The sequence below is a fragment of the Epinephelus lanceolatus genome, chromosome 24 (assembly GCF_041903045.1).
Source record: "Epinephelus lanceolatus isolate andai-2023 chromosome 24, ASM4190304v1, whole genome shotgun sequence".
NCBI lineage: Eukaryota > Metazoa > Chordata > Actinopteri > Perciformes > Serranidae > Epinephelus > Epinephelus lanceolatus.
This window is the reverse complement of record NC_135757.1, coordinates 5,173,443-5,197,996: the sequence shown is the minus strand read 5'-3', so window position 1 is coordinate 5,197,996 and position 24,554 is coordinate 5,173,443. Positions and strand designations below refer to the sequence as shown.

Sequence of the window (24,554 nt, the reverse complement as noted above, 5' to 3'; positions counted from 1 at the left end):
CCGAGCTTACCCTTTAATGTGAGACTGTCAAAGACTTAACTAAGAACATATTTTTAAAGTTATGGAAATAAATAAATGAAAACAAATTAAATGACAAAATGCATGAAAATACACATACTTATAGTTGATCATAAGATGTGTCGGATACATTTTTTGTAAGTGAGTGCTGTAGTTAATGAGAAAATAGCAGAAACACTTTTAAAAGGCCTACAGGGACTCGATCACAGCTGAATTCTGTCTCTTAGTCAGCGGCCAAATCTGCCACCAAATCCTAGTAACAGTCAAAGACTGAAACATAAACATAATAACAACCCAAAACAAAAAGTCCAACGTATAGATCGAGCTCCTAAAAGTTGCCTGTGTTAGCTCGCTGTCATCTCTTTCCTCCTAAAGAGGTAAATTCAGGTGAAAGCAGCATCCACACTGACAAACACACTCAACATTCAAATCCCGCTGTGATGCGCGTGGGCGTCAGCCTGCTTGCGAGGTCCGCTGGCCACCCGGGCTGGCCGGCTTGCTGGCTGAGCGTCGGTCTGACTGGCTGGCAGTGCATTAATCTGTGTATCGGCTGTTCTGTGGGAGGTGAGAGCGGCAGCGGCTTAAACACTCAGCGCTCAGTGTTGACAGAACAGATCTCGGCACAGTCGCCGGGACAGATGCTCAGATAATGTGCTTTGGAAACAGAATGCCGCTGACAGCTCTGCAGCCACACCACACATACTGTTTAATACCAGGAGATATGAAGCTGCGAGACGCCTCATATTCTTGGGAAAGACACAGACGAGGGTTTTCGGTTTGATATAAAGCTTTGGGAAAGTTTCCAGTTTTACAGCTCAGGTTGGGATTTAGATTTTTAAAGATGTACTGTGGTCGACACAAACGGTGAAGAACGTCCAGTTTATTTCTCTTTTCACCTGAAATTATCTGATCTTGATTTAATATATCCTAACATTTAGTAAATTTAAAAGACCAGCATTTTGTTTTATGATGAAGAAAATTGAAATGAAGATATGGAGAAACCTTTTAGTGCCAAAGACTAAAGTTTATTTTTATTTTATTTTAAATCAAAGTTTTCTTCAACTACTTAGCACTCCACGCTGGTGACAGCCGTGGCTGGAGGCATCATGTTTTCAGGTTGTCCATCCATCTGTCCCATTCTTGTGAGCACAATATCTCAAGAGCGCCTTGAGGGATTGTTTTTCAAATTCGGCACAAACGTGGGGCGCCGAGTAGCTCACCTGGTAGAGCAGGCACCCAGTCTACAAAGATTACGTCCATACAGCAGCGGCTGCAAGTTCGAATTCAACCTGTGGCCCTTTGCAGCATGTCATCCCTTCTTTCGCCCCCTCTCACGCTAGTTATCATGAATGAACTGATTAGAATTTGGTGGTTAAAGGTCACGGTCACTGTGACCCTGTCCATCATGTTCTTGTGAAGGGAATTTCTTTAAATGTGGCACAAACGCTCTCAAACTCAAACTCTCTTCAAAACAGACATTACAGTGTGTGATTTATGTAAGAAAAAAAAAGGTAAAGAGTGAGATTAAAGAGACAGAACATGGAAATTGAAGGCTATGAAACCAAGAAAGAAGCCAAAGAAAAGAAACAGAATTTTCTAATTATCTAATCACCAGCAGCATGTATTCCTTTTGCCTTCCGCTTTGACGTTGATTGAGCAGCCAGAAGTCCCTGCTATAATCTGTAGCTGCTGCTTCTCAAAATTTACAAATCTACTGTGTGAAATTTACAGATTTAAGAGGCGTTATTATACCAGTAGAGCTGGAGAAATGGCTGCATACCTGCAAATTGGCAGCTAGTGAAGTAAAACTTACCACCATCAGTTATTAGGCTCGTCTGAGATGAACTGAGCCTCGCTTGGAAAGTGTTTGAGATCTGGCAGCAGCAGGAGGCGGTGACATGAAAATTCGTACAGTTTAATGAAGATAAAGGAAGTCACAGAAATATTTACATCCTGTTAGATCCATCTGTAGGCGACCTGTAGATATCTATGGATATGTTTGTTAACAGATCAAACCTTCGCCTACAATCTGACGTTAAATATTAGCTTAGGATTTTCTATAAAACGTCTTGTTTGTGGACAAAACTAACCACAACCAAGCGTTTCCCATCATGCCCTGGGGCTTACAGTTGGTCGAGAGCAACTGCGGCGCCTGGCTCTAAAACTGCATCCACGTTGATCTTGTGAGGTTATCGTTGCCCAAGTGTGCATGACAGAAGAGCAATCGACTCTCTTTTAGAGCAACGTTTGGTCATGTGTGTACGTGCATGTATGAGTTTGTGTATCTGTCTGTCTGCAGCTAATCTCACAAACTACTGGACCAATCAGCCTAATAGTCTGTGTACACATGTATAACTGTATCCTTAAGGATCTCTGATGGTTGTGTTGATTCACAGCCTGTTATAGATTTTTTGAGATAGGTTAGGGTTAGGGGTGGAAGAAAAAAATCGTGTGGACTGGGGTGAAGTTGGTTCTGTTGGAAAGAGATCTGTCTTTATTGGCACCCGCAGGCGTCCTGTGGAACCTGTCGTCCTGTGACGCAGTGAAGATGACCATCATCCGCGACGCCCTGAGCACGCTGACCAACACGGTCGTCATCCCCCACTCAGGCTGGAGCAGCATCTCGCACCGCGACGAGCACAAAGTCAAGTTCCAGTCGTCCCTGCTGCTGCGTAACACCACCGGCTGTCTGAGGTGAGGAGCGAATCAAACGCACCCTCTTGTGATACATTCATTGTTTTGTTTTGTAGATTTATCTTGTTACAGGACAACTCAAGCCCTGCTGTAAGAAAATGATCCTCTCTTTGATTGGAGAATAACGATCGATGTCACCATTACTCTCGTTATTTATCAACATTAATCATCGTCTCTGCTGATGATGTTTATGCATATTCATCACATTTAGGAGGCACACTCCCCTACAGTTAGGACTGTCCCCAAACCAAACAGATCCATTCTCATTTCTAAATGAAAATAGATTTCACAAAGTGCCTCGCCTCCAAATGCGTTGACTTACCAGTCGTGCCGTTTGCTCATTAAATCGATTCTCGTTTTGAAATGCAAGAACGACTTTTGGATTTATCGGTCGTCTGTGCTGCTTTTTTTTTTCTGCCTGCTTTTCATTTTAACGATTCTGTAAAACCACAGCACATAATCACACTCATAAAATCGTCAATGAGGGCCCCTGTGATGGAGATTTTATACAGCCGTGAAGTCTTAAGTATAGATTTGACCACAGTGGCCTTCAGAGGCAAATAACAGCAGAGTGATAACTGTGCGTTTTAAAAGTCAAAGCCCAGGGTGAACGTTTAGATTAATCATCAGCAGAGTTTACACCAGTAAACACAGCAGAATATGGAATACGATTTAAGACAATGTTTAATAAATAAGTATGGCTGTGGAATAAATCCCTAAATAAATAAATGAGAGAATATAAGAAATGGAAATAAAAACAGCTGGGGAAGAAAAATGTGACATTATGAAATGAAAATTCCCTGAAATAAATAAAGTCCTTTAATAAACATCTTTTTTTTAAAATTAAAATAAAATAATAGATAAAAATAAATAAATGAAACTGAAATAAAGACAATGTTATGTGTTTATGTCTACATTTCTATATTAATAAGGCTTTATTTATTCCATAGGCATATTTATTTATTATTTGTGGAGCTAGATCTATCTACATTTATATAATTAGACATTTATTGTCTCATTTATTTATTTCATGATTTATTCTATAGCTTTATTTATTCCACATGCATATTTATTTATTTATTGAATTAGATCTATCGACATTTATGTAATCAGATATGTATTGCCTCATTCATTTATTTCAGGATTTATTTTATAGATTTATTTATTACATAAGCATATATATTGTTTTATGTATTTATTTATTTATCTATTAATTTATTTCAGGATTTATTTAACAGCTTTATTTATTCCACATGCATATTTATTTATTTATTCATTTATGTATTTATTGATCTAGAACTACCTACATTTATATAATCAGATATCTATTCATTCATTTATTTATTTGAGGATATTTTATTAATTTCATATGCATATTTATTTATGTATTTACTTAGATTATATGTATTTACTTAGATGTCAGTCTACAGTTATATAATTAGATCATTTTTATTGTCTCATTTATTTATTCCAGGATTTATTTTATAGCTTTATTTATGTCATAGGCATTTATTTATTTATTTGTTTACTTATTTATTTATTGAACCAGATCTATTGATTTATATATTTAGATATTTATTTATTCATTTATTTATTTCAGGATTTATTTTATAGCTTTATTTATTTCATAGGCATATTTATTTATTTATTGAACTAGATCTATCTACATTTACATAAACCAGATATTAATTCATTGTCTCATTTATTTATTTTAGGATTTATTTTATAGCTTTGTTTATTTCATAGGCATATATATTTATTAATTAATTAATTAATTTATTTATTTATTTAACCAGATCTATCTACATTTATATAATTAAATATTTATTGTCTCGTTTATGTATTTCAGGATTTATGTTATAGCTTAATTGCTCCTGGAATCCCAGATGATTCAGTTCATTACAGCTCAAGATGATAATGCTGAATTTCATGTTTTGCTAAAAATAAATAAATGAATAAATAAATAAAAGTTATAGTCTAGAAAATATAGAAAATAAATAAATAACAATAATTAGTAAGTAAAAAATAAATAAATTAAAGTAGCATATGGCAACGTCTTCACACATTCGTGTTAGCAGAAGGAAGTAAATGAAGTTTTACTTATTGAGGTAGGTCAGTTGTCAAGATAATATTCCATATATATATATACACACACACATATATATATATATATATATATATATATATATATATATATATATATATATATTTAGACTCAATGACATCTCACTGGAAACAAATCTAAAATATCATAAAAATAAATAATATAATAACATTCCTGACATCACAATATGGTATTACAGATTATGGCCAATTCTTTCGCCCCATAGTCACAGAAGCAAATATTGGACCCATTTATCACAAGCCACATATCTTCAGAACATTCCAACACCAAAATGGCAAATTTCAGACGGACAAATCAGAAGAAAATTTACTTTGTTCAAGATCTGTCTCTGTCTCAACAACACACTCTCGCGAGATCTGGCAACAGATATCTCCTCTCTGGTGCTGAAATCAGTGCAGTTTCACCAAAGATACTGGATTAAAAAAATATTTTTTGCAGCAGATATCTTAGTTACAACATGATTGAGCTAGCAAAGCAGTTTTGTGTTGCTATGTGTGGTATTTATTCAGTTTTGGGAAATCACGATGTCTAGAAAGCATCAGTGGCTGCAGCTGACAGGGACAGCTAACAGGAGCAGCAAAGCTAACATCAGGACGTCATCTGTTAAAAGCCTCCTGTTGTCGGATACCACATGAAACTACTCCAGTTAGCTCAATCATGTTGTAACTAAGACATCCGCTGGAAAAAATATTTTTTTCACGGACTGTTTATTTATTTAGCTTATGGCCAGTAAGGGTACACACATGTTGACAGAAGTGAGGTTGGGGATACTCGTCTTTGATTGGCGGTTCTCCATTGTCTTTGATTGGGTTACGGGGGACAACGCCTACTTAGGAGACTGGAAATGTATACCATTTCATACAATGGGAGTATATAGAGTGTGCCAGGGCTGACGTCAAAACCCGGAAGTTTAGCATCGCGCTGGTTCCCGGAAGAGAAAGTGAATGTGGTTTTTGCATTGCGTTTTGGATTATGTCAGAAAATAAGCTCTGTGGCTAACACAAGTTTATGATACTTACAGGTTTTATTCAGCGAGATAATCTTCACATATGAACACCTTTCATACCGCATTTGAAGCTTAAATGCGATCGCCAGAAGTAAAAGGCTAACGTTAGGCTTTAACGGACCACGGTCGCATGACTCTTGACGTCACCGCCACTAAGCTTTCAACTGATTTCGGCCGCTTTATTTTAAAAACATTATATAATGGGGAAATCGGACTGTTTAAGCTAAATAAGAAGCTGTAATGGCGGACTGCCAGCACTCTCGCCTGTTCGGGGGTGATTACGTTTAATGTCCCCGACAGGGTTTGTAGTCGTATTGAGCAACTTGTTAGCATAGCAACCGCCTTTTTTATGACACGTAAAAGCTTCAAAATTTACAAGCAGGGAATTTACTGACATGTTTTATGTCATAGAACAAAACCTAAAACTCGCTTAAACTTTTGTTAACCACAGACCTTATTTGAGGCATTTTACCAAAATCCCATTCAAAAAACGTATTGACTTTTAGACAAGAGAACCAGAAGTGCTAAAAGCGCTAACGGAGTTCCGGGTTTACTGGCACACTCTATTGTAGGTGGGCCATCTTGTAGTAATCCAGTATCTTTGCCGTAAGTAATACAACGTACCCGTGAAACTTCAATTAAAAGCCTGGGCTATTATTTGAAGTTTGCACTGCAAAGATGAGAAATGCAATCAAACATTTCTTCAAACCAGTGTGAATATTACTTTGGTTTTGTATTACATATCAATTATGAAGGAGTTACCACAAACGGCTTTATACATCCAATAAAGTTTTGTAAAAATGTCAGTTTACTTGTGCAGTGATGTGTCTGTGTCACTCTGCAGTTAAACCTCCACAACACTAGTTGGCGTTGGAGGTTTCTGTGAAGTGCTGTAAAGTTTAGCTGATTCTAAACACACATTAAACACACATTAAACATGGCTTAATAGAGACAGTTTCAAACACAAGTACACAAATCAGCTTCACTATAACTCGCAGCATTCACAGACAAACACTTGTCTTTATCTGGACACATTTTCCCCACAAACACAACATGCTAACGTTATTAGCACAAGTCTATGGCATTTTACATTGTATAAATTAGCCTAGCAGCTACCGATCTTTTCCTCTTCTCATATGAAACCAGGGACAACAGCAACATTTAACAAAGGTGACGGCACATAATTTGGCTCCATTACAGCTCACAACCTTAACCATTTATTGTATAGTGGTCACTACAGCGGGCAGTTATTGAGACGCCATTTTCTTGCATTGGTTTTGATGCTGTAGCGGCATAAAAGCTGTACAGTGCCACCCACTGGTCAGGTGGTGTAAGTGCGACACAAATCTCTGAAATTCAAAATGGCCGACGGAGCACAAGAGATGTTGTGCAGCTCGGGAATTTATCGCCAGTCCTACTATATTAAGAGACTCTGTCAGGTAAATACAATTTGGTAACATCAAGTAATGTCTAAGAAGTTATACAGCTGTTAAAATGTCCAAGTATTGATTTCATATTGGGAGGAAATCACAGTTAATCACCTGTTCACTAAACTAGGCATAGTGCAGCCCTGGCTATATTTCAGCCGCCATTACTGCAACCTTGTACTTCACCTGCAGCGACTTTTTGGGCTTTAAATAAAATAATTTATATTATTTTTGTGACATAAATTATATATTGACAAGATTTTGGGGTATTTCTGTTGAAATCATTCATTAAAAAAATATGTATAGTGTGTAGTGAACATGTTTTTCATGCCAAATGTAAAATAATGACAAATTAAGTGTAATTGCTTCAAATGATGTTTTATCTCTCCAACAGTCCAAAAATCAAAAGTTATTGATTTTATTATCAAGTTTGACAAAGAAAAGCATCAAATTCTCACATTTAAGGAGCTTTAAACCAGCAAATAATTGGCTTTTCTGCTTAAAAAAATACTAATACAACCATTTAATTATCAAAATAGTTGCAGATTAATTTTCTGTTGAGACTGATCAACTAATCTAATGCCTTTTGAAACCCTTTAACTCTTTAAATAGCCAATTTTAAGGCACTTAGACCACCTTTAGTTGTCAGAAATGCTGCATCACTGTATCTGTTTTGGCCGAGTCATCCCCGCACCTGAAACCAGCAAACTTGGCAACAACTGCCCTGTGACAAAACTTAAATTAACCCTTAAAAGCAGAATCTATTGAATGAAACTGACGACTCTGGGCTCTGATTGGCCGCCATCTCCCCTGAATCAAATGAATTAAACCTGCTGAGTGGAGACTTCCCACTTCACATGCTGCAAACTGGCCTGACTGGTCGGGTGCCAGTCGTTCCTTAGCGTCAGGAGCCAATCAGGACCGAGTCCAGGTGTGTTTCCTGGACTTTTAGAAAGACTCCGGTAACTTTAAACTCCTCAAACAAAATGAGTTTTAATGGCTTCAGTGAAAATCTTTGATGACAAACTGGTGGTTATTTCTTCGCTGTAATCGCCCGACTGTGCTGCAGGGAAACTACGTCTCTGCACACAGATGCCTCCAGCATTCTCCCTGCACGCAGGCCGTAGATTGATAGTATAGAGATGCATTGTGGGAGTTATGTGCCGCTGTGCAGTCTTCCCATGTCAGCTCTCCATTAGTGCTGGCTGAAGGTTCCTATTGGAGGAGCAGCTCCCTCCTTTACTTGTATCCGGGCAGGTTTGAAGCCACCCTGTGGGGGAATCCACGCACTGCACCTCGGTCTGAATACGTGTGTGTGTGTGTGTGTGTGTGTGTGTGTGTGTGTGTGTGTGTGAGGAACCTGAGCTCAGCAGGGGAGGAGGCGAGGAGTCAGCTGCGTTGCTGTGAAGGTCTGGTGGACTCACTGCTTCACGTCCTCAAAGCCTGCGTCAATACGTCTGACTACGACAGCAAGGTGCTGCAAAACACACACACACACACACACACACGTGTTTACAGTCATCATTTATTCCCAGGAGATTTAATCAAACCTCAAACACAACCATCACCAAAATCTTCACTCTTAAATGTATTAATTAAGTGTGTGTGCAGTCACGAAGCATTAGGTGTGTATGTGTTCCAGTGACAGTAGTTGAGACACTCAGATTTTTATATGTCCCAGATCGTGGAGAACAGCGTCTGCACCCTGAGGAACCTCTCGTACCGGCTGGAGGTGGAGATGCCCTCCTCTCGTCTCCTCGGCAACCAGGAGCTGGACACCCTGCTGGGCTTCTCTTCCCCGGCCAAGGAGCTGGACTACCTCTGCTGGGGCAAGAGGAGGCGCGGCAGGAAGAGGGGCGGCTGGCCCGACGACAAGGTACAAACACAGAGAGGTGTTGAGGTCCTGGGAGAATCCGGGAACCAACACTGTAGCGACATGTCCACTGACAGACGTTGGAGAGCACAGTGTGTGTGACATTTTTAATGAGACACAAGTAAGATAAAAGTGCAAATAAACATCATATTACTGCAGCGTTCACTACTGTTAACGTGTGGAGCAGCCATCTTGGATTTTGAGACCTAAACCCTGAGCCTTAGGGTGAATCCCAGTTCTCATTCTTACCCCTCCGCCTTCGTTTGCGTCTTCCCTTTGCCCCTCTATACAGAGTTGAGCAGGCTAGAGGTAGAAACGTTGAGGGGGGCACTTGAATGCATCACTTTGCGCTATCAGGAAGGAAACACTATTCAACAGGGGGAACGTATTTCGATACAACACCGGCATGTTTTCCGACTGTTGCACATTGCAGAACAAATGACGTCAAAGTCATCTGCAGTTCCTGAAAATGCGTAAGAAGAAGGAGTCATGGTGGAGAGGAAGAAACGGACCAAAGTGTGGCTTCATTTTATGAGAAAAAAGACGACAACTGTGGCTTGTAATGTCTGTGGAAGGATCATTTCAAGTCAGGCTGGAAACACCATCAATATGTTGAAACATCTTCAGGTTATTTTACACTTAAGGTTGAGTCCACCCTTACTTATAATGACGCTGAATACGTGAGAGAGAGACTTGATCAGGAATCAGTGTGGAAATGAAGAAAGAGTCAGATAAAGAAGCAGAATCAATAATGTCATAGGCACCAAAAAAATCTCATTAGTTCCCGTCCTTGTTCCTTGATGTCATTTGCTTTATGAATCTGTCACTATTCACTTAATTTCCTCAATAAAAATCTTAATTTAAGAGGTGTTTTAAAGCCTTTTTATCGCCTTCGCTTTATTATTGAAACCAGAAGTCGCTCGTTACAGGAACAGTTTTTGTACAGGTTTATTTTGTGCTGTCTGAGTTGCTTTTTTAATTATAGCTAGTAAAAAATAGTGTTTAGATCATTTAACCTTTTTTTTTTTTGGTGGTTGGTGCTTAGTCTCCGCATTTAACATTACAATCATGGAACGTACAACTTGTTAGGGATTATCCTGCGCACATTTTTTGATCTTTATGCATGACAGTCCACCAGCTGAAAAAGATGATATCAGGAAAGGTTTTAATCGCATCTGTGACAGATATATTTAGTCTCAATTTGTTGGTTTGTGCGTTTGTTTGATGCAGTGGGACGGCGTCGGGCCGATCCCAGGTTTCTCCCAGCCTCTGAGGGGGGCGGAGCTGCTGTGGCACCCCATGGTGGTGAAGCCGTACCTCAACCTGCTGGCCGAGAGCTCCAACCCCGCCACGCTGGAAGGCGCCGCTGGGTCGCTGCAAAACCTCTCAGCTGGAAACTGGAAGGTAGGACGCCACAAAGGCCGTGATAGCAACACCACAACAAGTTTAAAGAAGAAGTAAATGTGTGTGTATGTGTGTGTGTGTCCAGTTCTCAGCCTACATCCGAGCAGCGGTGCGTAAAGAGAAAGGTCTGCCCATCCTGGTGGAGCTGCTGAGGATGGACAACGACCGGGTCGTCTGCTCCGTTGCCACGGCGCTGCGCAACATGGCGCTGGACAGCCGCAACAAGGAGCTGATAGGTACACACACACACACAAGCAACATTGGTCCCAGAAGCTCAAACTGTGAGCTCCTTACGCTCTCAGCAGCTTGTTCAGAATAGGTTTTCATGTCCAATCACATCACAGTCAGTCCAGTTTTTCCTGTGTGAATACTGAGAGTGTGAGAACACATCGCCCCCCTGTGGACAACAGTTGTGTTGAAGGTTAAATAACCTGACTGGTGATGTAAACATCTGGAGTCCCCCACCTGAAGTGAGACACACATGGGCTCCAGTAAAGAGGTCACAGCAGTCAGTGTGGGTTAACTGGCTGTTTATTAAGAACATACTAGAAGGGAGGAAGAGTACACCTCCTGGTACATCGTCGATTCCTTTCCTCCCCTCCTCTCCTTGAGTCCCACCTGAGACGCTCTTTGTAAAGCGTCATAGAAATAAAGGTAATGAAATAAGGAAGGATTCCTGATGGAGAGATTCATCACAAAAAAATATCTCGTGTCTGTAAAGCAAACTTTTACAACAACTTTAAAATCTTTCAGTGGCTCTAAATGAAGTCTGTATTCTCTGTCTCCTTCTGCAGGAAAGTACGCCATGCGGGACCTGGTGACCCGGCTGCCGGGCGGCAGTCCAACAGTGCTGTCGGACGAAACGGTGGCGTCTGTCTGCTGCACGCTACACGAGGTCACCAGCCGCAACATGGAGAACGCCAAAGCTTTAGCCGACAGCGGAGGCATCGAGAAGCTGGTGGACATCAGTAAAGGACGGGGGAAAGGGTACGGAGCTTTTTCTCTGCTGAACATGTCACAGTTTAGTTTTACAGAAATGTTTTGTGTGTTTTTTGTGTGTGTTTTGAGATGTGAAGAATAACTTCATGTGTAATGTGTGTGTCTTGATGCCGCAGGTACTCGATGAAGGTCGTGAAGGCAGCAGCTCAGGTGTTGAACACACTGTGGCAGTACAGAGAGCTGAGGAACCTCTATAAGCAGGTCAGTCCCTGCAGACGCACCTAGAAAACAAATCTTTTTTTTTAGCATTAATTTCCATGGTGTTTTTAGTTTGGTAGGTTTAAAAAGACCTCCTACAGACTACACTGTGAAACACGTATCTAATAAACTTGGGTACGACATTAGCGAGCTGCAACTCTGCTGCTTTTTCCCTCCATGCTCAGTCCTTTCTTCGCTGGAATCACACACACACGTTTTGCGTCCATGACGAGCTGCTATCCGCCAGTGCGTCATTTCATGCTGCATTTCTTTTGGATAGTCTTAATCTTAATTTTGCTCTGAGGTTGGTCCAAGAGGGAGTTTTAACTTTCAGTTTAGTTTCCCATCAGAAACAGCTGTCTATTTGGGAAGTGAGACTGGATTTACACATTTGTGACTCCCCTCCTGTGTGTTTGCATGATTTTGTCCAATTCCTATCACAGCAGGGTCTCTAAATAATACCTGTGTGAGGTGCAGTTACTCGCCACGTCAGCAGGTGGCGACATTCCCTCACATGAGCTAACTGTACCAATCAGGCTAACACAAAGAGCCTAACTAGCATTAGCATCCTTGATAACGACAACTGGACCCAGGGACAGAAGTTAGCCGCTGTTAGTTTACAGAGAGCATGGGGAATTTATGCCTCCAAGTATGAGCACATATTTCTTTTTATGTTAAACTTTTGAAGTAAAGATCGTTTATTTGCGAGGATAATATAATCACGATGCTAATTGTCAGTAGCGCGTTAATAGTAATATTTAAATGTATCAAATAAATGTAGTCCAGTGAAAGGTAAAATATTTCCTCCTCCGATGTAAAGGAGTAGAGGAATAAAGTAGCAGAACATGGAAATACCCAAAGTAAAAGTATATCAAAATGATACGCAAGTACAGTACTTGAGAGTAAATGTACTTCGTTACCTTCCACCACCACTTCAAACTGCTGTCAGAAGAATAATAAAAAATATAATGAATAAATAAATTATGATGGATAAACATACGCACTTTTACTGTTTGTTCCTGTGTCAAATTAGTCTGTTAGCTCGATGCTAACACGTAGTGGGAATTACCGTTAGCGCGCTCCTGAAAATTAGCATTGCGATAGTTATCCTTACAAATAATCAATATTTATGTCAAATGCTTAATATAAAAAGAACTATGCGTTCATACTAAATGTTATTTAAGAAACAACTCAGCGAAGTTAGAAGTTAATAAAGTGCTCTACTAAAATTGAGACTTATGACGACTTAAACATGCGACTATTTGTAACTAAACTGATGAACTGTTTCTGTTGCAGGACGGCTGGAACTACACTCACTTCGTCACTCCCGTCTCCACTCTGGAGCGAGACCGCTACCTTTCACAGCCGACGCTGCCCACCAGCCCACTGCAGATGTCCCCCGTTATCCAATCAGGTGAGAGATCCGGTGAGTGAGGTCAAACACACGGTGGTATCATGTCCAAACCAGACTCCATCTTTTTTAAACAGTCAAAGAAATCCTTTAACGTCAGAAACATCTTCAAAAAATGTTCTGATTGTTTTCTTTCTGTCAGGTGGTAGTGCAACATCCTCACCGGCGATGCTCGGTATAAGAAGACACAGTTCGAACTATCAGAGAGCGCAGTCATCTATGCAACTCGACACGTATTATGGAGACAACAGTTTACACAAGCGGCAGTACACAGGTGTGTATGGTGGCGTCCCTCAGGGATCCATGCATGGTGATCATGAATATAGATATTAAAACACAAACTTACCTGTGCTGCTGAATTTTCCCGCTTCAGGGTCTGAGAAGAAAACTCCATATTTCATTGGGACCTATTCTTCCCAGTCAGGAGAGGATTTGAGAAGGTCCCAGGTAAGAAGATTTAAAACTCAGACACATTTATATTTTGGGGTTTTAAACTCTTAATTGGACAAAAGCAAACAGTACTTTTTTTTTTTTAAATCGAGAATATAATTGACAGATCAATCTATAATAAAAATTATTAAGCTGAACCACTACTTCTTAGAGATCAGAAACTCTTTGAAACCTGAGAAAATTGATTTGGTTTCTTTCAAAAACACAGGAAGAAGGCAAGGAGCAATGGAATAAGAAATGACCCCAAAAAATTTGCGAGAAATTAGTAAAAGGAGAAAATTAAAAACTAGAAAGTAAGTTTAAAAAAAAAAAAAGGAAATGACCTGAGATAGTGCTTAAAATGACAGTAATTCGGTACCATAATTTTTAAATATCTAATAATGATAAAAATAATAATTAAGTATAATTTTTTTATATATATTTTTTATAATTTTTCTCGAGCTTTTTATCTTTTTTCCCAAGTGTTATAAAATAAAAAAAAAATCAAAAACATTTTTTTTAATTAAAAATGAAATTAAAAAAAAACAAAACAGAAAAACAAGAATTTTTTTTTTTTTTTTTTTGAAAAAAATCACGGAAAAAGTAAAGAAAATAAGTAAAAACAAACAAACAAAAACAAGGAAATGACCTGGAAAAAAAAGTGCTTAGTAATTCTGTACCATAATTTTAAATATCTAATAATGATAATAATTATAATTAAGTATATTTTTTCCGATTTTTTTTCTTTATTTCCCTAGTTTTATAAAATAACAAACAAACAAAATCATCAAGAGAAATTAAACATTAAAAACTAAATAAAATTAAAAAAAATTAAAAATGAAATTAAAAACAAGAAAATTATTAAGCAAAGAAAGTTAAGAACAAACAAACAAACGAACAAGGAAATGACCTGGAAAAAAGTGCTTAAAATTACAGTAATTCTGTACCATAATTTTAAATATTGAATAATGATAATAATTAGAATTAAGTACTTTTTTTCCCGAGCTTTTTTCTTTATTTCCCTAGTTTTATAAAATAACAAACAAACAGACAAACTCATCAAGAGAAATTAAAAACTAAATTAAAGAAAAAAATAAATAAAATTAAAAACAAGAAAAATATTTTTAAAAATCACGGAAAAAGAAAAGAAGGTTAAGAACAAACAAACAAACAAGGAAATAATATTTTAATAATATTAATAATTAAATATAATTTGATAATAATTTTAATTAAGTATATTTTTTTCCCGAGCTTTTTTCTTTTTCCCCTAGTTTTATAAAATAACAAACAGACAAAAAATTTTAAAAAATTAAAATAAATAATAATTTAAATTAAAAACAAAACAAATTTAAAAAAAAAACAGAAAAAGAAAAGAAAGTTAAGAACAAGGAAATAACCTGGGAAAATACTTTTAAAAATTCTGTAGCATTATTTTAAATGTATAATAATGATTATTATAAATATAGTTTTCTTTCTTTTTCTTAGTTTTTATGTGGTTTTTGGGACATTTCTTACCAAGTTGCTCATTGCCTGTTTTTTGCCCATGTTTCTGAAAGAAGAATCAGCTGAAGGTTCAAAGGGTTAAATACTTGTGAAAGGCGTCTGAAAGCAGCACAAGAGAAGTGATGTCGCTGCCTGTTTCAAAGGGTTAAAAACTACGAGTTAAACATATAAATGAACATCCATCACAGTCAAGCTCTTATCAAACAAGGTCACACGATGATGATGATGATGATGATGATTGAGCCTGTTGTCTTGATATGTGTTTGCCTTCATTGCTTCGTTATTAATAAATGACATCATTGTTGCTCCCAGCACACAGAGCCATTTTACGACGAACCCGACAGGAAGAACTACAACAGCTACAGAATGTACCTGTCGTCCCCACAAGGCTACGGAGAGGAGCCCTACGAGGACGAGCCGGTCCACCTGACCCCGTCCTCCCCCGACGGCTACGCGGGCCAGTCGCTCCAATTCAAAGCCAACACCAACTACGTGGACTTCTACTCCACCACGCGGAGGCCTTCAAACAGGGCGAACAAGTTCACCGGCTCCCCCGACTCCTGGGTGTAGACACGAGAAAAGGAAAAAAGAAAAAACGGACACCGTGTACGTGGAGCTTCTGTTTCTGTGCGTGTTTGTGTGTGGGGAGTGCACGTTGGGTGGGTGCGCTGTGTGAAAGGGTGAGGATGCATGTGAATGTGTGTGCATCTGTGTTGAACCTGTACTGAATGACCAGGGCTTGGTTTGCTACGTGCAGCTTGTGACTAAGACCGACCATGTGCACAATAACGCAGATAAATACCAACTTTTTTTACTTTACGCAGTCGTGACAGACTGTACAAGTCAGAGAGGCCTGAGCTGTGAACACTGCCGTCTGATTGGTCAATAGAGGACAGTCAGTTCCTCATTCCCACTGTCTCCTCACTCTAAAATAGCGCAGCTAACCAACGGAGGCTGGTGGTGAGTTGAGACGACAAAATCCAAAATGTAAAGGTTGTATCAAACACAGTTTACAGCCGAATTGACAAGAATGCTATCGTCATGTGACGCCTTTTATCTTGTGTTTTTAGAGTTACGTGTTATTGCCGACATGTAAGGAATTGTTAAAACGCTATATTTCTGAAAGGGGGTTTGGTGTAATATTTTCCACCAGGAGCAGGATTGAAAATCTCAAATTAATCTAGTTGTAGTCTTGCAAATAGCGACCCAGTCTTTGCAAAATCTAAAAACTCGCGTTGTCTTTAGATGTGAGAGGGACTCTTTTTAAAGTCTTTTCAAAGTCCTCTAGGTCAGTGGTTCCCAACTGGTCCCACCACAAAGGCTAGTTAGCTGTCTCTGTCAAGTAGCTGTACGTTAGTCACTCACTTTACAGCAGGGAACAGCACTTCACAATAAAAGCTCTGTGCCAGAAATTCACTGTTTTTAAACTTGACACGCTCGCAGGTCACTTGCAGTCCATTCAGACTGGACCCATGACCCACTTTTGGACCCTGACCCACCAGTTGGGAACCACCATTCTAGTGTATGGCTACTATGTCAGAAATCAGTACTCACTTTGCGTTAACTGTAGACATAAAACCTGGTTAGAAACTCCTGTTATGCGTCACAGTGTAAATTAAGGTCTGGTTTGATTGGCCGAGGTTTAATTACGTCATCTAACAAATGTAACGTTACATAATTTGGCTCCATTACAACTCACAAGGTTCACTGACAAAACAACTGTCTTATACTAAACACGTTTTCCAAACAAATACAACATGCTAATGTTATTTGCACAACCCTATGGCATTTTACATTGTATAAATTAGCCTAGCAGCTAGCGGACTTTTCCTCTGCTCATATGAAGCCAGGATAAATCACACACAAGACTTAAAATGCTATTTTAGTGGAGGCTTTATTGTCTTCACAATTTACAGTTTCTTATCTGTGAAATTAAAGTAAATACAAGCTTTGTTTCCACTGAGGGAAATGGTTTCAGCTTACAGAAACAGACAGGAGGTCTGCGTCGCTGCGACAAGTAGTTACATTTCTGGGGAGGTGCACGTCAGGCTACGGCGTCGATTCAATGCAATCTCGCTTTACAGTAGGTCACGTCAGCGTTCCTGTTGGGGGTGCAAATACAAACAGAAAACACGCCCTTGTAGTTCTCGGGGGAGCTTCCCAGTATGCGGTTCCTCTCAGGGAGTTCCCAGAACTGTTGGGTCCGACATTGCCTCTGGTCATCCACACCCCACTTGGAGTGGCTTCATGCCCACCCAGAGTCCACGGCCCCACGGTCTTAAAACCACTGGGTCAGAGGAATACAGCCAATGTGGACGGTTGATAACAAAGGATTCTTGAAGAGGACTTGGCCCAGTCACGAAGAGGGTTTACATGTAGTAATGTCATCATGCAGAAACCTACAGCAGGTCAAGTTGACACTAAAACATACGTACTTTGACTAAACTTTCAATGTTTGGATTTAAATACATCAGAAACACTAATGGGAAGCAACAGTGGGATATTAAAACCACAAAATGAAAAACAAAAAAATTAACTAGAACTGCAAGCAGTTACGAATGGGGGCCAAGCCTCCCTGCGCAACTCGGCCCCCGTGCCCCACGGAGCCCACGGAAGTCAGCCCCGAAGCACGATGGGCTCAGGGCGAGCGCAGGGATGCGGGCAAACGTCCGAGCCGTGGTATTTGCTGTAATGGGAAATGCGCCAGAAGTGTGAAAGGCTGAATGTGTGGCAATTTGAATTTATTGTAATAAATCACGCCCACATTGACCAGTCATGACCACCTTCAATATATGGCCTCAGGAATGGCCCTACATCATACTGACCGAATTTCGTAGAACTGGGTGTAGCCGTTTAAGAGATATAAACTTCCCATATTTGTAGCGCCTCCTAGTGGCCAACATTCGCCAAAATCGGCTCATACCTTCACAGTGTCATGCCAACTGAGGATCTGAGATTTGGTGTTGATGGCATTAAGTTTGACTGAGATATGCAGCAGTTTACGTTTTTATAGCTAGCTACACAAATTTGTTCATTAATAATTTGCGGAATTTTTGACGGAACAAAATACTTTTGATAACTTTAGATCAGATCGGACAAAATCCCAAGGAGGAGTTCAGAAAAGTAGGTTTTCCAGTTTTTGCGATTTTGCGAAGAAAAAAAATACAGAAAAAAATGTTAGGCGGAAGTGGGCGTGGCTAATTGCAAAGTGATTCAGCTCTATTCAGGGAATCTGGGGATATAATGTTTTTGAATGTACGACATACGGTGTGGGAGTTATAGGCCAAAACGCGTTGGCCTTGGTTATAGCGCCCCCTGCAGGCCGACACATGTAGTTTTTTGCGTCTGAGGTACGTGCAGGGGTCTGGACCAGCCCTCCAAATTGCACCACCCTCCCTTGCACGGTTTAGCCTGAAAGCACCACTTTTATCAACGGAAGAATAAAAATAGAGAAAAACTAAAAATCTTTACAAAAACAACAGGGTTCCTAGCAGCGCTGGTCCTGGTTTAAAAATGTGCAAATTTTCGATGCAAACTGCAGCAGAGGTGTTGGAGACCACCTCCTCTGCTGGACTCAGACTCAAACAGCTCTCACATGACAGCCAGGTGAGCTAACGAGCCACATGTGACCGTAACGAGTCCTTAACGAGGGGTGACACCCTGTGCTCCCACCAGTCAGTCAGAAGTGAAGGAGTCTTCTCAGCACGTCTAGGTAAGAGATTTCTCTGCTGATGTGACATTTCAGTGCAGAAATGATTAGATTAAAACCACTTTATCTGCATTACTGTGGACATGGTCTTAGCCAAAAGGTGCTCTCTGAGAAAACCCCGCCCTCACCTTGTTGTTTACCAGAGTGTTTGTTAAGGTCAACGGATTTCATTTTTCTCTGCAGTAAAAATGTGCAGTTTGTTGGCTTTATAACATAAATATCGTTCGCCAGCATCATCATGAATGTGCGAGAAAAGGGACTTGAGCGAGGGAAGGGAGCACCTGGGGCAAACACTATTTATAACCATGTATGCAGCACGACTGGCGTTCCCGCTGCAGCCAATAAAACCACTAAAACTCAAATAGTATTTGCCCCGGGTTCGGAGGAACGTGCCGATCATCACTCCTGGGAACCTTTAAAGACTCAGCAGAGAACCGGGGGTTACGTCTGTAACCTTCTGCTTCTCTGTGCGTTGGCCAGAAGTGCAGTAATCTCATAAAGTATGTGAAATATGTGGAACAAAAAAAACAAGTGAAAATCTATTTGTACAGATACAATGGTTTAACCGTCCTGTTACATTGTTGTATTCAATATGTAGAACTTTATATGTGATTGTGTGGAGAAGATTTTTCTATTATTTATTGATTTATTTTTATTAATTTCACTTGTGAGCTGACCAAAATACCCCATCTGTCTGTTCTGTCCACAACTGATGATGATGATGATGATGATGATGATAATGTGCAATGTTACAGAGGGAAATATATGTATAGGGATTAAAGATTATATCATGACAAGACATCCGAGCGGCGTTCGTGTCATTTAAAAAATAAACACGAAGAATGAAAGTTAAATAGATATATCTTTATTAGCTTTAATTGCATCAGTTGTAGGTATATTCAGAGACATGATGCCACAGCCAAACAAACAAAGGAACTAAAAAACATCTGCGAACTCAAAATGTACATCATGATGAAGTAAATGCACGGTGTTTACAAATCGCCTCGGTTCGTCCTCCCTGAGCATGCCGTTAACACAAGCTCTAGTCCATGCAGTTACATTCAGTTACTGTGACCGCAGCGCTCTCTCCAAACAGCCACTAACATCAAATAAAGATAATCAGGCTCAGAGGCGCTCTGTTGCCTGAAAAAGTTGCCCTTTTTACCATCGCTGTCAGCAACTTAACGATAAAAGTGCATTCAGAAACATGCTAAACTGGCAGCACGAAGGAAAGCAGCACAGACGTCTAATATATCTTTGATTGGAGGGTGAAGGGGGGTAATCGATTACAATCTTCAAGTTAGGAAGTTAGTTATGTGACGATATATAAGTGCGGGTGTTTCCAAAAGGCACAAAGTGTGGCAGAGTGAAACATAATGACATCATCTCTGTTTAAAGGGTGCGTTGTGAATTTTTCAACCTGGACTCTATTTCACCGTATTCTTGTTTCTAAGCAACTAACAGAGACAACCGTTTTGGAAATTGGTCCAGTATTGAGTGAGACAGCTGCAGACGGCAGCAGCAAAACAGGCTGCAATGTAACCAAATGGGGCAATTGTGCACCATCACTTTACATCCACTTCAAGTGTTTGTTTTTGCCTCTGACAGGCTCAGATTGTTATTCTAAATGTCTGAAAACGTCGTGGAAAGGATCCCCACAGAGGCTGAATCCAAATGTCCACCCTCTTGGACTTGGGTTTTTTTTTTTTTTTTCGGCCACTAGCCTAGCCTATATATATTTGTCATTACACTGTGCAGCCTATATCAAGGCTGCATTAATACAGTGCATTTTGATTCCCCTCTGTAGCCTATATTTCTACATATTTCTGTATTGTAATATTGCTGAATATTATTTCTGGCCTTCACGATTCAAGTAGAGTTTCAATAGGCTACAGTAAGTATTTTACGTATACATAACTTTTGATTTAAGTCGGCTATTGAAAAAAAAAACTACTGCAATGAATTATGGACAATTAAATCAATGACTCTGAAAGTCTGCAGAAAGTCCGCTTAAGGCCCCTTGTGGACTGGTTGAACTGTGAATTTGGACAGCCCAAAGCACTCCCTGACTTTCTGGGAACGCGCCCTCAAAGTCCGCAAGTGCGTTGAAGTCCAGACATTTGGATTCAGCCAGAGTAAGATCCTTTTTTTTGGCCCCGAAATCGCCATCTTCGAACCCACCACTCCATTTAAATAATCTGTAATTTTATCCGTGTAAAACACACCTCATTAAAAGCTGACAGAAACCAATTGAGACTCTCAGAAACCATCTTGATTCGTCTTCCCACTGTTCCAACAATCACCAACTCTGGTTTGGTTGAAAGTAACCCTTTAATTCACCCAGTTAGATGTGAAAACATGCTGCCTCTATACACACTAAAATTACTGTTTTTTTAAATGGAGTCTGGTTGGATTATTCAAAGTGTCTTGCAACATTATGGAAAGGATCCCGACAGAGATAGACCTTTTTGTCTAACCAGAAACAGCCGCAGAACTGCTATCGGCAAACCCACCAGACCCCATTTAAAAAAACAGTAATTTTAGCATGTATAGAGGCAGCATGTTTCCACATCTAACTGCATGATTTAAGGGTTAATTTCAACCAAACCAGAGCTGGTGATTGTTGGAACAGTGAGAAGACGAACCAAGATGGCTTTTGTGTGTTTTATTTTGTTTGTGTCGACTTTAAATGAAGTATGCTTTATGATAATAAAATTCCGTTTTGTTTAAATGGAGTCTGGTGGGTTTGGTGATACTGATTTCGAGGCCGTTTCTAGTTGCACAAAAAGGTCTATCTCTGTCGGGATCCTTTACATAATGTTGTCAGACAAATGTGAGCCTGTCAGTGACAAAAACAAACACTTTTAGTGGATGTAAATTGATGGTGCAAAATTCACTTCCTCACTTAGCCACATGGAAAAATAGGGTCCATGTTGAAAAGTTGCCCTTCAAGGTCTCTGATTGGCTGATCAGGAGCTTTACAGAGAGAATGCAGAACTTTTCTCTTCGTCCCGACAAATTTAAGATTTTAAAGATTTTCCTTTTTGCTGTAAACTAACAAACCAGACTGTTCTGAGCCCAGGGAGCGCCTGATTGGCTGGTCAGTGTCCCAACAGGACTGCAGCTACAGTCTCAAATCATTTCACAGCCGCGTCCTTAAACAGTTAAACCTTAAACAACTTTTGTTTTTAAGCTTTTATTTTTTTGTGATTGTCACCTGTAGGGACACGAAAGAGGCAACTGGGGGAAAAAAGAACGTGACAGAAACCCCAAAGACAACACAAAGTATTAGCACAGGTATTAGTATAGAAATACAACTAGGGGCATTCAGACGAGGAAAAATGCTTCAACACACACTTTGACGAGATGCGTGTCGGTGTCTGCACAATGTGGCTGAAAATTCATTCCCGCCTTTACTCGATCTCGCTTTAACCTTCAACGTTAGGTGTGAAACTCAAAGGCGTTTAGCTGCAGTGGCATTAAAGTGACATTCTTAAAGGGACGGTTTGACATTTTGGCATTTCTGCGGAGAGTTAGAAAAGAGGATTGACACCACGCTCATGTCTGCAGCTTCATTTTGATTCTGCAGACATGACACTTGGTTTAATCTTCTCATCTAACTCTCTTCAAAAAGTGTTTCCCAAAATGTCTAGCTCGTCCTTTAACTGAATGAGTGCTGGTTTAATATTAAATTAAAGCCCCAAATATCTGCCTGGCTCTTCAAGCTTTGGAGGTCGGTACAAACGTACAGTCGCAATCATAAATCACAACCAAAATAATGCACCTGCTAAACTTCTGAACTCATGTCTAAGTCCTTCAGAAAGAAACTCAGGACCTCGTTTACAAAATGTATGCTCGTAATTATGCAAATAAAACGACATATAATCAGGAGAATCAATAAATATTGGTTTTGACTGATCAGTTTTTTCCGTAAATTATAATTTCGGACACCAAGCAGGACGTTTCCTAAACGAGGCCTCTGATATCTACATTCAGCAAATGAAATCTGTTTACGTCTCATATCAGTATGTACACGATGGATGTTTGCTTCTCTGAGCGGTGACAGTCTGTCGTGATGGCCTCCCATTGGTGCTCCAACAGGAGGGGCGGGGCTTGTGGGTCCAGGTGGGGTGGTGGGCATGCGTTGAGTTGGTTATGGTCTGTCTGCAGGAAGGAACACCACTTTAGTTTCAATGACAGTATGACACAAGTTGGTTTTGTTTTTATATATCTGTATTTTTATGCAGCTTTATATTTATACAAGCAAATGGAAATATGTTTTTATACAGCACAATCCATACATGAAAACAAATTTACAGGTAATGTAAAATAGCAAGTAAAATTTGAACAAATTTAGAGGCAATCTGGATATAAAAATAAAATCAGAAAATAAAAAAAAAAATAAATAAAAACAGTTAAAAAACTTGTTAAGGCAGCAGAAGATAACTTCGTTTTTAGTCTCTAATTGTATTTTCATTGCTTTTTCGTGAGCAACAGAAGGACGGAAAGATATTTGCATGTACAAATTTAAAATGTAGTCACAAGTATTTAATTAAGTTTAAGTAAATCTTTAAAATTTATTTTTTATGATTATCCAAGGTTATTTTGGTTAACTAAAACTAGGCTTGAGAAAACATTTACTTTTTTTATTTCTATTTTTCTTTGTGAATTTTATTTTTTATAAATAATTATAAATAAATATTTATAATATTTAAAAATATTTAATTCATTAATTTATAAATATATTTCTAATTGATTTTTATTGTTACTTTCCACTCTTATTCTAGTTAACGCAAACCAGACTCAACTAAAACTAGGTGTGGAAAAAAACTGAAACAAAATAAAAATAAAATAATAATAAATAATAAAAATATAAACTACAACTTGTTTGCATGTAAATACCAATTCTGAACTACTTAAATTTCCTTGACAAATGCCCCTATATTATGTTTATACACAAAACAAAAAAAATAAAATAAAAAACAACAATAAATAAATTAAAATACTTAAACTAAATATTAAAAAAACAAATAAAAGAATAGTGAAACTTAAACAAACGAAAACTAAAACTAAATATAAAAAAATAAAATTAAAAAGTAATAAATAAATTAAAAAATATTGAAACCTATGAAAATAAACTAAAACTAAACATAAAAATAATAATAATAAAAATAGTGAAACTTAAAAAAATAAATTAAAACTAAATATAAAAAACAAAATAAAAAACAGTGAAACTTAAAAATAAACAAACTAAATATAAAAATAAAATTAAAAAGTAATAAATTAAAAAAAATGGTGAAACTTAAAAAAACAAACTAAAACTAAGTTTAAAAAAATCTAAATTAAATTTAAAAAAAAAAATCATAAATTAAAAAAAATAAATAAAAAACTACACTAAAATGAGCAAACCTACTCTGGAAACTATCTGAAACTAAACTAAATTAAAAACAAAAAAAAATAAAATAAAACAAAATAAATATTAAAAACTAATGAAATAAATATATAAATGTAATATAACTCTGCAACCATATCTCTCTCTAAATGTATAAAGGCCTTTTATTTATTCATTTTACCGAAAATGATTATTGAAACTGAGACAATGAACGACTTCATGTGTCCTAACAATTTGTTAAACAAAACATATACATATAACAAAACAAATATTTAATAATTAATAAAGAATTCTTATAGCAATAAAAAATAGTGTCACAACAATGTAGAATTTAATTTAAAAAAATATTAACTGAATGATTTAGCC

General features: G+C 38.4%; 2 protein-coding genes across 6 annotated transcripts in view; one reads left to right on the top strand and one right to left on the bottom strand.

Moving 5' to 3' along the window:
* LOC117250179 (plakophilin-4-like) overlaps positions 1-17,278 on the top strand; it is an 82,011-nt gene extending 64,733 nt beyond the window's left edge. For 3 of the 4 annotated variants that reach the window (XM_078166015.1, XM_033616223.2, XM_078166014.1), the window contains exons 12-22: positions 2,529-2,712; positions 8,627-8,744; positions 8,952-9,146; positions 10,374-10,547; positions 10,633-10,783; positions 11,342-11,534; positions 11,663-11,747; positions 13,041-13,158; positions 13,298-13,429; positions 13,529-13,602; positions 15,400-17,278. In XM_078166015.1, the coding sequence (XP_078022141.1) occupies positions 2,529-2,712; positions 8,627-8,744; positions 8,952-9,146; positions 10,374-10,547; positions 10,633-10,783; positions 11,342-11,534; positions 11,663-11,747; positions 13,041-13,158; positions 13,298-13,429; positions 13,529-13,602; positions 15,400-15,657 (1,682 nt within the window). In that variant the 3' untranslated portion in view covers positions 15,658-17,278. Of the gene's footprint in view, positions 1-2,528; positions 2,713-8,626; positions 8,745-8,951; positions 9,147-10,373; positions 10,548-10,632; positions 10,784-11,341; positions 11,535-11,662; positions 11,748-13,040; positions 13,171-13,297; positions 13,430-13,528; positions 13,603-15,399 lie in introns of all 4 variants that reach the window. The other variant, XM_033616220.2, reaches the window with a different exon arrangement.
* Positions 17,279-19,639: 2,361 nt separating this feature from the next.
* LOC117249894 (kinesin heavy chain-like) overlaps positions 19,640-24,554 on the bottom strand; it is a 33,467-nt gene continuing 28,552 nt past the window's right edge. The window contains exon 26 of one of the 2 annotated variants that reach the window (XM_033615700.2): positions 19,640-22,960. The gene's annotated coding sequence lies outside the window, so the exon portion shown is untranslated. The remainder of the gene's footprint in view (positions 22,961-24,554) is intronic. The other variant, XM_033615701.2, reaches the window with a different exon arrangement.